Genomic DNA, 14,083 nt, shown 5'->3' with positions numbered 1-14,083 from the left:
TTTTTTTTTTTTTTTTTTTTGAAGGGATTTGATCATCAAGGTTTTGAGGGATTTGATCATCAAGGTTTTGAAAACTTAGAGGATTATTATGGAGCTACTAAGCTGAAGAGAATGAGTCATTTTTTGTGGGCTGAGTAATATAACCAAAGCAGAGGTCTTGCTGCATAGGCTTGCAGAAATGATGGGCAGTTTAGCTGCAGAAGTAAAGGGAAATAACTTTGACTCACAACACACTGGTTTCCCTCCTAAGTCATTCACAGGGTCTGCATCCAGTTTACATTCACACACTATTTCTTACTCAGCATAAATTTTAGTAAAACCTGARTACTTAATTAATTAACTAAAACTCTTCTTCGCTAGGGATTTAAAGAAAACCCTTCAACGTATGAGCTGAATGGCTGGTTTTTTTTTCTTTCTTTCTTTTAATTGCAAACAGAAAGACATAAGATAGGTGCAAAAGGAAACATAATGCCTTGGTCGCAGCAGTCTGCCAGTGTAGTCAGAATCTTATCTTCTGGACCACTCCAGAAAGAGAATTTCTTCTTGGTCAGTTCCCAGTTATAAGCAGTGTTTTATGGTGTTTTATATGAGAGATGTGTGGTGCTCATGCAGCAAGCTAGAAAGGACAAGAGTAGCCAGAATTACAGTATGTTGTTGCCATACTTTTCCAATTTGTTATGTTTCTGGACCATCTGGAAAGTTTCAGCTATGCCCTCTCTTGTTCCTAGATAGAGAATACTTTCTGCATACGGAGAACATCACCACCAAAAATCTTCTGRCAACTGGCCTCCTGGTTAAGTTGTCAAGTGACACAGGATGTATGTAGAAAGAGAACCCCAAACCTCACCCACGAGGCCTGATTTCTTACATGCAAACTAAAGAAAGGTGTGAATTAAAATAGCTTGCAGTTTACACACTCCACTCTATGCCTGCCCCATTTATGATTTGCACATTGAGGAAGGATTTAGTGTATTATTTACTGCACTGTTAYGGGCATATCTATAGTACTAACAGAAGAGTCATAGTAAATACTTCAATATAAGAAGCAGGTCTGAGATGTACCACCCCTGGAAGAGAGATCTGCTGCAAACAGAACTAATTTGTGCTCTTTTTAACTTTCACTCAAAGTGATGATCCATTTAAGTTTATAGCATTTATTTGAAGGTATCTTACATTTGCATTGTGTTTTTTTCCTATCTTTCCTATCAGTATCAGTTCCTATCTTTCTACAGTAGATTAGGACTGTATGGATGACTCCATAATTTTGAATTGCTTTCTGTAAATAGTTGCAGCTGTGGATGCCTTAACAAATCCAGATGCTAAAGTTAATTTAGCATCAAAAATAACCATCAAAAGCWTTGGAGAGAGGTGTCAAAATCCAGAAAAAAATGCATATAGTGTTTGTTACTAGATTATTATAACTTATGATTTTCAAGACAGCATTTTAAAGGCCACAGTTCTATAGTAAAAATTCAAAAAAAAAAAAATTAAATCAAGGGATTTACTCCCAATTTACACAACTGTAAGCTTGATAGAGAAAAACCATCTCTGAATGGTTTATCTGAATCTGGTTTTGGCAAAGGAAAAACATCTTACAATTGTCTGAAATTTTCTTAAGTATAATAGGGAAAAGAGAGTTGTCACATATAAGGTGTAAAATTAGAAGAAATAATATAAAAATTAATTCAGGTAATTGTCAAGTAAAAATGTGTGGTAAGATGATTCAGCTTCAGTGGATTTCAGTCTTTATGATTTTGATCTTTCAAAAAGAAAAGATTTATTCAATAAAGCACGATTTGTTTACATAAGGACTCAAACATGCTTCATCCTACTCTGAAATAAAACAAGGAGGACAGGATGCTGGCAGGTCAAACAGTTGGGAAACCCCACCCACTTGAAGGAAGTATGTTTTTGTCCTAAACTGAGCAGGAGTGTTTTCCATAGCAATATATTCTCAATTGGGAAAAATAAAAATAAACATATTATTGAAACTAAATGAAAAACCATGTAAACTAAGAGTCTGTGGCTCTACTTCAACCACTTGGATTAAATATTACAGAGGAAATCCAAGATAGGTTGATTTCTTTGARGCTCACACAGTATGAATCAAGATTTTGAAGGATGATAACAGTGATGGTTGGCTACAGTCCATCATGACAAGGTGCTGAAAGTTTTGCTGAATTTATGTTAGATTTGGACTGTGATGCAGGCCTAGTTATTGATATAAACAGTCCAATGCTTTTATCAAATTGATGTAACCGACAGAGTACTCTAAGCTCAACAGGAAAGCAGCAGTAGATAGCGAAATGCTGAGCTTTTCCCTGCTTCCAGAATGTTTGGCTGAGATAGGAACCTGGATGAGAAGGCAGTGGCTGAGGCTAAGTCCAGATAAGGGGGAGGTAATTCCAGTTGGCAGAGTAAAGCAAATAGGGGCTTTATCTTTTCTGTATAAACACATTCACTAAAATTATGCATGCAGGCTTAGTAACTCAGTGTGGAAAGGGCTTAGAAGATATCACATGGACAATTCACGTATAGGTACTGCAATTGTATGTGCAATCCTGGAGATGGCACACCTGGATCACATGTCATTCCTGTACTTACACAATTTTTAAAACAAAAAATCCTGGAAGGATTCTGTTTTTCTTTTAATTTCTTTTCAAAGGATAAGAAAAAAATTAAGCCCTTCAAGTCTGCTCTGGCAATAATTACTAGGGTGAAGGTATATTCCAAAGCCTTAGAGCCCATAGGGAGAGCACCTCCAGCTGTCATTCTGTCACATTAAAAAGTGTCTAGCAGCACGACCTCCATGTATTGTTACAAGGTACAACAGCACTTAGTACAGGCATCTGCTATGGTACTCCATGTTACTAGGAATTTCTTCATATATCTCAACCCTCTCACCAACACTTCTCTTATTCTTTCCCAGTGAAATGCAGAATACTTTTGTCCTTGTGGGGAYACAASGAGAGTCTGGGAAAGGCACTAGGAAATGCCAGCCTTTCAGTGGTTTAATCTGCATCCTCATAGCAAATGGCTGAGTTAACAGTTAAATGAAAGCATCATCACTCAGCATGGTGAGAGGCTTTTTATGCGAGTGGGAAGGAGGAGAGGGAGAAAGTAAGAGATGATATTCAAGAAAATGGTGAAGTTAACTCTGCATTGAAGGCATTATCCAGAGTCCAAATTTACTAAACTACAGAGTATGRCCCATTTCTTTGATCAAGTCATTGTCCCTGAAGGGGCTGTTTGTACTGTCTATGCTGAATAGCTGAAAATAATTCACTGTGCTTTTAGCTTTGAATACACGTTATTCACAGGGTCTAGCCACCAGGTGGAGAAACCCATAGGCTGGTTTAGTGAGATCTAGCATCTGTTCACTGACAGCAGAAACTACCCATTCCAAAGATAGTGTTTTCCTGATTCAGTTTCTTTTGGCATTTCCTGCATGAATGTCATGGAAGAGAAAGTGATTTAAGTAATAAACAGCATCTGTCTTAAATAGACAAGAGGAATGTAAGTAAAAACATTTAGACTTGCAATTGTAATTAATGTAATTGGCAGTGCTCTTGTGATGGAATGGCCTTGTATGATTTCTTCCAAGAAAGTTTAATTGTTAATATGAAATGAGTTTTAGTTTCTCACTGCAGTTCTCAATGGATAAATGTCCTCAGCAAGAAAAGATACCATCATTTGACCCTTTCTTGGGTAATGATGATAATCAGATGTCAGATAATCCTGAAATAATTAGAGTTTCTCCATTACATGTTGAAATCTAGAGATCTCATCTCTTCCTCRGTTTGCCTTCTTACTCTACTGAACTATTTCAAATGATTTTCCTAGAGTAATTCTTCCACTGATGACAAATGTAACATTTAATTGTAGTATGTTCCATTTTGCATTTCTAAAGTTTTCTGGTATGTTAATACTAACCAAGTAGAAGAATTTAAACCTACATATAGGGACTGTGCTACTGATTCATGGGTTTCATCACTCTTCTAATGAAAGAAAGTTGATTTATACAGTTTGTGCAAGTTCTGAACTTGGAAGTCATTGGACTTGCAATAAAACATTCACTCACAATCTTAGTTTCTGTTATTATGTCTTCAAATATAAAAACAAAGAAATAATGACGACTTTTTCACCACTATTACAGTGCCTCTGTTGTCCCTGGATTTTCCCTCTAAAGCAGTAATTCATGCCACCACACATGAACAGTATTGTATGAGCCCAAATCTTGGTCTTACTGGCACAACTGTTGGTTTAGCTGTTGAATCTGACACTGAAAACATTTGTTGATGGATTAGTCTATATAAAATATAGATATTGCTTGTGACTATTAGAATGTGAAGTAAGGTATTAAATAATCTATTTTTTGCTTTGCTTGATTTTTGTGATTGGATGGCTACCACTAATCTTATAATATCAGATTTAAGAAATAAAAGACAAGATAAGTAAATTGTTAGGTGGGATCAGCATATGCCTACTGCACAGTAAGGGCTCTAAGTAAAGAAGCACTATAATTGGATTCAGCTCAAATTCAATAAGAAGGAAATCACAAGAAAGCAAACACAAGTCCTCAATCAGCCAAGTAAAGTGAGGCCATCTGACCAAGCAAATCATTCAGATAATTACAGTATTAGTTGCTCAGATATGGATATCGTGTTAAATAAACTTACACCCTGACAGACGGACTGTGCTCTGATCTCGAGGCTGGAAGAGTCATATYGGAACTCTAAAGTGAGGGTAGTAATTCAAACTTTGTGCTTTGAGCACAATCAGTGTGACTCAGGACAAGAGTCAGGAGCCTAAATTCCTTGTATAATCAGAGAGCAGTAGATAACAGCTGGAGTATAACCAAGCATGTAAGTTAGAGCCTCTCAGACAGAGGATGCTGGATTGCAGGTTTCAGCTGTGTTAGCAGACTCAACCAGTCCCAGTTTGAAAAAAATAAGGTCTTGCTTCAAGGATATAATTTAATGTGCATGGAGTAGCTATCATCACATATGTGAAATCCAAGATAAGATATAAGGTTTGGTTTGGATATACAATAAACATGGATTCATTTTGGTATCTGGTTTTAGTTTGTTTTGCAAATGAAAGTCTCTCACAATATGTTCTCTCATATACACACGTCTGTACACACAGTTGCACAGGCTTTAAAACAGCCTGCATACATTTAATCTGAATTTGTTAGAAATGCTGCTGTTTTATAAGGTTGAATCATTCTGTTTTTCCAGGCAATACAGTAGTGCTTTTCTTTGTAGACATGAACAATGCCTTCTTTTTATTTTAACGGGGGAAAAAAGTTAAGTTTCTGAGCATGTTTACACAGGAAATAAAGCTGGTTAGGAAGGAAGGAAAAGTCTGAGAGACTTCCAAGCTGTATTAAGAAACCTCTATGCAGGTCAGAAAAGGGAATAAATGAGGTCATGGATACATGTGATTCATTTTAAATTTGTGTTAAGAATGTGTTAACAGCTATTTCTTGTGGATGTTTAGTAACAAAATCTAATGCTAATCTTGCTTCTAAAAAAAGACTTGCACATCTCTTACCAATTTAAAAGGCATTTTTAAAATTAATGTTAAAGTACTGTATTAAGAAGTCATGCCACTTGATTAAATTAGACATTCTATCTGTTGTAAGGAAATTATGTGCAGCTTTATTCATAAAGGCTGTTTTCAGAATACTACAAAGCAACCTCACATTTTCCATTCTGAGTAGCAAAAAAGAAAGTTTAGAGTGAGAAGAATTCTGACAATTGTAGCAAATGCTATTTATATCTTTATAAAAACTGCTCTGGATTATTTCTCATGTGCTGAATGAAAGGGAAGCTTGCATGCTATATATTAGATAAAGCATCCACACCTAGGAATAAATACAATGAGATGTAGCACTGCACTTCACAGCTTATCTACTGGTTTATTAAGATGTTAGTCACCCGGTGGCAGAAAGATTATTTTGATGTCATCTTCCAAAATGCACTTATGAGTGTAGAGCTATTAAATATTGATAAAATTATTGAATATTTCTTCTACCTTTCAAAATAAACAAAGCCTAGTACTAATCTCCATTATGCTTTATATCTGCTGCATAAATTCACTTAWGCAAATACAAATATAAAAAGAGAAGCACATCTCAGTATTCAAGCAGATATATGGCTGTCCTTTGAGAAAAGTTAGTAAGATTAATTTACAAAGTAAAAAAAATATTTTGGACAAAGGCATTTTCTAAGTGTAAGAAATTACTCTTTACTATTGCTCCAGCTGACATTATCTCCACACAAGTCAGCAGACATGCAATTTCTGGCTCACCTCACCACAAATCGTATTTGTGGATAAGTGAATCAGTATTTTAAACAACTAAGCCTTTGACATATTCCAGTAGTATTTTACATTTCAGTGAGTGGTGTATTGTAGATCTCCTGTACGCCACATTTGGAGGGTTTTATGGTATGTACTTCTGTTAGGCCTGATTTTCAAAATTAAACATTCCAATGTTTAATCAAATTCAGCCACTCAGAATCAGTTTGCCCTAAGTGTGCTTTGAGTTGATTTATAAAAGCAGTTTTCGTTGCAACGAGTCAAAGCTTTGCATGACAAAATTAAAAATTGTTGTATAGTCTGTTTCTTCATTATAGTTACAATTTAGAAGCACAAGCAGACCAGTAACACTGGCACTGCAGAAATTGAAGAATTATGTTTTAATGCTGCACACGTAGAGAGCTCATGCAATTCAATACAGCATTTCTATCTCTAGTTTCTCTCATTCTATTTCAGTCACATGCTGAAATTCATTCTTTTGGTTTTAGCTGACAAATAAGAAAGTGAGAATAAGCCTTAACTATACTTGTCTTGGGACCTTTTTGCATCTCATTTATACAGGTATCAGTACTGTTTTAATAAAATGGAATATACTTACATGCATCATTCCTGTTTTTGCGAGTACAGGTGGCCAGACTGCAGAATCGTGATGATGGAATCCAGATAGTTTTCAACTGCTTGTTTAAGTGTGCCAAGGCAACTGTCTTCACACTATTCATTACTATCATCTTGGCACTTGAGATCTTCAGTTAGTCAAACAACCAGAGGAGCTTTCCAGAGCCTGGCAACCTATCAGCACAAAGTAGAGAAAAAAAAATGCTCTGAATATACAGGATCAGGGTAACCAAAGGATCTCCAGACCTGCTCTTAACAAAATTTTGAGTGCATAGGGCATGGCTGGAGAGGAGAAAGCTAACCAAAAAGTTAATTTTCAACTTATCTGTGGACTGGCTTCTTCACTGGCTCTACGTTTTGTTGGAGGCAGGGCTAGTTGATGATTATTCTACATGTGCTTTTCAGACCTTTTTTCATCTAGCTCCAAATACACCAAAGGGTTGGAGAAGCCACACTTTTATATGCAAGGAGAGGCTTCTTATCTTGTCTTCATGCATACATTCTTTGAATACTTGTGTGATAGCTAACAATTGGGATTGTTAACAGTTGCAGTTCACAGGATTAGTGGCTGCTCAAGCTGAGGAAGTCACAGAAATCTAGTAGATATACAAAGCCTGCCTTCTAGGGGCTAGTGCTTTAGCTCTGAGTGTCACGTGAAACAGTACTGTTGCAATCTCAAGGTAAAGAACCTGTTCTTCTGAAATATAAAAGTGTTCCATAAGAAGGATAGTTTCATAGCAACTAGAAACAGGGACATGCATAAGGAACCCTCATTACCCCTCCAATCACTTTAGCTCAAACATCACTTTGAGCCAGGTGAAGTGTTTCTTCATTAGGGAAGAACAGGTTGAAAATTTTTCCTATCTTGTTTCTTCAGGATGAGAGCATGAAAATCTTATTCTCCTATTTCCATACCTTCCCAATAATTTACCTACCCTGTATGATATATCTGTATAAGGCCCCTTCTTTCACTTTCTTCCCAGTATGCTTATACTGCCACAGACTCTTCCTGTGATAACAGAAAACAACAAAAGTGGTACAATTAGCTTCTCAGTTAGTGCTGTGTTTCTTTCAGGCCAAACACAGAAACACAAGCAAGCAATTCATTCTCAGAAGACTTCTCTTAGTGTTACACTTATAATCTGGCCAGAAAGCAATGAAGATGGACGATGTTAGAAAAAGATGTCTGGGCACATCAAGCAAGAAGGGCCAGCTGCTCCCAAAGTGCAGGGGAGCAGAGAACTGAAGGTGACCCCAGCACTGGCAGTCCCCTACCAAGAAGGGACAATCCCACAGGGGCTGGGCACAGCAGGYAGAATCAGATGCTTGACAACTCACTCCATCAGCAGTCCCAGACAAAGAAACAAAACAGGTCCAAGGTCCCACCAGAGTCCAGGCAGGAGCAAAAGGAAACACAGGCAAGCTACAACATGGATCCAAAGTCCATCCAGGAAATAGGGCCAAGGACAAACCTGAAGACATGTACCCTGRCAGATTTCAGGGCCCCCAGGCCTGAGTTTAAATGGGACTCTGGGGCCCATGGCCAGGGTGTGGGTGGATGTACCAGGTGAGCCTGGTCAGGGCCATTAAAGTCTATTAGTGACCTTAGAGCCCTGACAGCAGAAGGGTTTTATGGGCCTTTTAATAATTTTCATGTAAGTATTTGGAAAAATTCACATAATTATCTTCCTCTGTTAAGTACATAGCAGAGCAAAATTTAGGCAGTCACGTATTTTGAACACTACAGCATCTATCAAGACAGAACAAGCAAAGATGAAAATACTATTAACATTCTGCCATTAAAAAATATTTCTTTCTTAATCCATAAAATTGCATAGGACTCATTTTTAAGAGTTTTAATGTTGTTGTTTTTTAATTAACTTTAAAATATAGTGGTGTTTTGAGTTAGGAACTTATTGCTGATATTTTCATTAAACACATGCATATCTGACATCTCTTATYGCAGGGTATATGATGAGTGCAAGGCTCAGGCACTAGGAATCCTCTTTGGTATCCTGCTGTGACAGGCTTATCTATGCTATTTACTATTCCAAAACAACTTAGGCAATTTCTTAATGCTTGTCATTTATTACCTCTGCTGCTTATTTCAGAGTGTCTAAGTGCAAGCCATTGTCAGCTAGAAATTCTGCTTACAGAGGAACTATAAACTCAGACTACTGCTGGTCGTAATTGTGGATATTTATGTATCTGGAGTGTCACTGTGTACAATGGAAATCCACTTCCTTTGTCTTCACAGAAACTAGAGGTAAAATCCAGAAATTTCTTGCTGTCCCCATCTATTTGACTTTTGCTGTAGGTGCCTCCAGACTGGATAGAGAGAATCAATATTTGTTTTCTTTCTGGTGTTCGCTAGAGGGTTACCAGTATGTACATTCTGGTTAACTTCAAATTAATACTGGTAGTTACAGAGAGAAAATGACCTCATTGATTTATATCATGGTTCTGCAATTACCTTGCTCAGTTGCAGGTTGCAGGGAAAGAGTATGCCTGTGGTACGTTGGGGAAGTGACTGCAGTATGTGCAGTCATGCATGGTCTACTGGATGGATGTCTGCAGTTGAAGAGAAGAATATTCTCATCCTAATACTGTCTCATTTGCAACATTGGCAAGTCAAACCCGAAAATTCAAAGAAAAGGTAGTCTTACAGTTTTATTGCCATTATGGAGATAAAATTCAAATGATTTCATAACAAACATTTTCCTCACCTAGTTATTGTTGTGCAACAGAGAGAGGATGATCAGTCAAGCAGCAGGAAGCTGCCTGGGCTAGCAATGCTGCTGAAGAATACAGGTGAAATCGCTACAGAGTGGTTAAAAATATCAGCTAGGGCAGCTTTACTGAGCAGTTAAGTCATTACCGTGTGGGCTTTAACACTTGTATTCTTTGTGGATTGGCATACACTTCCCATGAGTTACATGTTGTAGGGGGCGAAGAGCGACTTCCCTTGACCTGCTGGCCACACTTGCTAATGTAGCCCAGTATGTGGTTAACCTTCCCCACTGCAGGGGTGCATTGCTGATGCACGTTCTRCTTGTCCACTAGGATCTGTAGGGCTTTTCTCCAGAGCTTTTCTCCCAAGCCAGTCAGGCCCCTTGTGATGCATGGGGTTATACCATCCCAAATGCAGGACTTTGCATTTGTTTGTGCTACACTTCATGAGGCTCCAGCTGACCTGCCCTGTCCAGACGGTTCTGAATGGCAGCCCTACCTTTCAGCATGTCAACAAAGCTGGTGTTATATGCAAACCTGCTGAGGAGACAGCCTGTCATTCTAGTCACTGATTAAGTTTTATATTTAGTTCATTTTACCTCTCACACCTGCAATAACTGGGTTACACTGCAAATAATTTTGAATGTGTGTCTAGATGAATGCAGATCCAGGACTATGAGATTGCCAAATTCTGGCTTAGAATAATAGCATTAATGGTACCTRGAGGCTATATAACATTTTGTATCTAGATTTCTTAAAAAAATAGATATTCCATATGAGGAATACATGTGGAATGAAAAGGCCCGCAGAAGCAGCGGTAAGTGTGATTCTTGGAAGATAACAGCAGAGCAAAGTGCAAATGCAGAACTTACTGGAATGGCAGATTTCTGAGAAGGGGAATAGCCTATCATTTTTCCCCCCGTATACGGGGAAGTGGAACAGTATGTAAATAAATAAGAGAACATTGAGATCATGCCTGACCTTTCTCACTTTGTTTCTCAGTCTACCAAAAATTACCTTACAAGACCCTGGATTTTGACCATCTACGTAGGCCAAATACGTTTTTCTTTCCACTGAGGGAATTCAAGGTCACCTTCTATCCTTGTTCATGCAAATTAGGAGTATTTTCACTGAAATAAATGGAGTTTATTCAGCAAAATACAGAAGTGAGATCCATGGGAAAGAAAATTATTCCTAAAGAGTTTCTATGGCAAATACTCTGGAGTTACTCCTATGCCCTGATTACATCTGTTTTCCTCATGCCTTTGTTTCTATATTTACATGCTCAACAGTGAGTATAATTATGAATGCCTGTCACTTGTTTAAACAAATGCTTTGTTTGGCAACCTTTGTTTTCCTGCTGCTGATGCAGCTGCAAAATTGTGTGCACAGTGTGTTAATTTTTTACCTTTGATGCAATGGTAAGTTCTTTTCTAACAACAAAAAGGAGGAAACCAATGAATGAGATACCAATCTCTTGTGATCCATGCAAAACATCTGAAAGCAGCAACTTCCTTGGGAAACAATAGTAAATGAATGCTGATACAAAGGTAAAATAAGCTAGGTATTTCCTGGGACCAAATGATTCTTCATAACACGATGGAGAAAAGTTAATACATATATAAAACATGAGAGAGATACTTGAAAGTGAGAATGAAAAAGGAGAGAAAGTAAAACAAGTATCTTGTTATCCAATCCGAGACAACATACTAACAGGGCAACAGGATGCATTTCCTTCTACAAAATTGAAAAATAAAATTGATATATTGGCAGCCTGATGTTCCTAYTCATTTTTCTAAGGGAGAGGGAAGAATGGATTTGACCCTAAATGCACAGGTGCTTGAACAAATTACCATGGGTTAAGCCAGAATATACTATAGTGTACCAGCTTCTCCTTGGTGCTTGCTCATGTGCAGTCTCTTACTCTGTGGTAATGTGAAGAGCTCAATTCCTAAAGGGGGACTTACATTGAATTTCCTGACATTTATTGCACAGATATTCAGGTAAACACATTTCTGAAAGCTGAAAGAGCTTAAGAGTTTTTGTGGAGCAAAGAAAAACTTGATTATCCTTGGGTATGTTGTTCATGTGTCAGTACTCTAAATTAAAGACTAAGAGCCAAATTTGGCCCTTGTGATTTGAGTACAGAGGAAGATCTCCTTTATTCTACCATTTACCAGTATTTCCAGTCATACTTTCTGCTATGTGAAGAGTATGTCATGACTCTCAAGGGGAACAAGGGACAAATTATGATAGCAGAGTCAGGAAGTAATGTCTTCATGATTATTGGTCAAGGGAACCCCCCTGCCTTGTAAGAAATGATAGAAAAATATCTAAAATATTATCTCTGGAAAAGATGGGATAAACTTGTACAAGAGATAAGTAAATTGTATATTCCAGACCACTGAACTGATCAGAACAGATTGAGTCATCAGGAGAAGATAGTGCTTTACCCTCTCTTAGTGTTAAATTACTGTATTGTTTTTTATTATGTTGCTATCTCTGATCAATGATATACAGATTAGTTAGGTCCTGCCAGTATGTCCTGGAGTTACTGTGACTGCTGAAGGTGAATATTACATCTGTTTTATGACTTTTTTTTTTTTTTTTTTTTTTGAACTTGATAAGTGGCTTGCTGGCTATACAGAGAAGATCGGAAATGCACAGCCTCAGCAGGACATGAGCTAATGATCTCTGGGAGGGAATCTACTGATGAGAAAGCCAGGCAGCTTCTACACTGGATTTGGATTATGGTGGCAAAGGCTTTCACCAGCCACTTCCCACGGCAGATAGTGCACTGACATTTGCATCATAGTTTTTCTAGTTGGGATCTGGCAATTGCTTGGGTGCAAGCAGAAACTGTTTGCCAAATGTGTTACAGGGCAAATCTGTGCAGCAAAGCATGAAATAACCCTGTGTGAAAAGTCACTTCATAAGTAGTTTAACCTATGAACTTGCTAATCTGCTTGTGAAGGAAGAGAACACAGTAAATAAATTAATCTATGAGCAGTTACAAATCTGGAAGCAGAAGCAAGGATATTTGTAAACTGCCAGTTGTTAATTCCCAGGCTTGTGACATCTCTTTAATACTGGAAGTGCCAGCTTCAGAAGCTACTACTAGCAGTTTCCAGAACWGGCACTGTGCACGTGCCACTGTCAACATAGATTTCCCTGCATGAAACATGAGACCCCTTAAGTATCCCTCCTTGACTGTCTCCGTAACTTTCAGACAGATCAGCTGGAGGAATTGCTGATTCCCTGGGTTCCAAAAGGCTCCAGAAATGGGAGCTGCTGTGACATGCGTGGTTTAATTTTTTGCACTGGGCACCTTGGGTTTGAACGTGACAGAGGTACAGTACCTCAGAACAGCGTTTCAAGCCATTAGCCCTGTGGCCACGGCATCAGCTCCCAGCATTTTAGCCACAGGCCTGTAGGCGCTGGGTAGACAGAATGGATTTAATCACATACCATGACAGCGCAGGGCTGAACCATGCTTCGTGTTTGCAGAACATTTTTTATGCAGAAGTCCGAAAGTCACCACTGGCTGTGCTGAGGCTGATAAACGAAGTCCGGCGACGCTCTCGTTTGGGTGATGATGTGGTATATGAGGATATAGTACAATAATCTGAAACGTTTGTTTTCTTTCAGACAAACACTTCTTATCAGCTGCTTTCAGAGCTACTTGCAGTCTTCCTCCATGCTCTCTTTTCGTGCTTTTGCGTATTTTTGTCTGTCCCAGAAGGTGTCCAGAAGRTTTTCCACCTCTACACAGCCGTTCTGTTCTCACACCAAATGCAGGAATGAAGTAATAGAAAAAGYAGTCTGGTAAGCTAATTTAGCCAGTACTGAGCGTGGTGACATTTTTCTCCTTAATGTGACAGCTCACATTCAGATCATCTCAATTCAGTGATGGAAGCGCTCAAGGTCCTTTGGAGGAGGGAGAAATTAAAAAGAAGGACTTGAGGCAGAAATAKGAAAAAAGCAATGTGCCAGCCAGAGCAAGAAGGGGCTGTGGAGCCTGCCCTCGGGCTTTTCCCTCATGGCTRTGTCAGGGCTGGGTTTGCGCCTCAGGAGGGAGAAGTAGGACGAATGGGGGAGAAAGAGGGAAAGGCAGAGAGCGAGAAAGAGAGAAGTGCGTGATGCACGCCAGGAGTCAGCGTGGACGTGCGGCTCCACGCATGTGGAGCGTGCGTGTGGCGCGGACTACAATTCCCGGCATGCACAGCTCCAGGCGCGTGTACTACAGGTCCCGGCCTGCTCGGCGGAGGCGGGGGCGCAGGGCTGGCGCGCTGCCCTCTGGGAGTTGTAGTCTGGGCCGGCGGCGCGGCTGTGAAGGGCGGCCGCGCGGCCGCGTCCCCCTTGCGCGTGCGCGTGCGCTCGGGCGGGCGGGGGCCGAGCGGGAGCAGCGCGGCGG

At 39.2% G+C, this 14,083-nt stretch overlaps 1 protein-coding gene across 1 annotated transcript in view; it reads right to left on the bottom strand.

The window, feature by feature from the left end:
* Positions 1 to 7,100, bottom strand: part of CA5A (carbonic anhydrase 5A) — a 24,475-nt gene extending 17,375 nt beyond the window's left edge. The window contains exon 1 of the mRNA XM_085310142.1: positions 6,923 to 7,100. Within this exon, the coding sequence (XP_085166268.1) occupies positions 6,923 to 7,052 (130 nt within the window). The 5' untranslated portion in view covers positions 7,053 to 7,100. The remainder of the gene's footprint in view (positions 1 to 6,922) is intronic.
* Between the last annotated feature and the right edge of the window lie 6,983 nt (positions 7,101 to 14,083).

This window comes from Rhea americana, unplaced genomic scaffold, assembly GCF_003343005.1.
Source record: "Rhea americana isolate MKP2758 unplaced genomic scaffold, rheAme1 scaffold_311, whole genome shotgun sequence".
Lineage (NCBI taxonomy): Eukaryota > Metazoa > Chordata > Aves > Rheiformes > Rheidae > Rhea > Rhea americana.
This window is presented reverse-complemented; position numbering and strand designations above follow the sequence as displayed.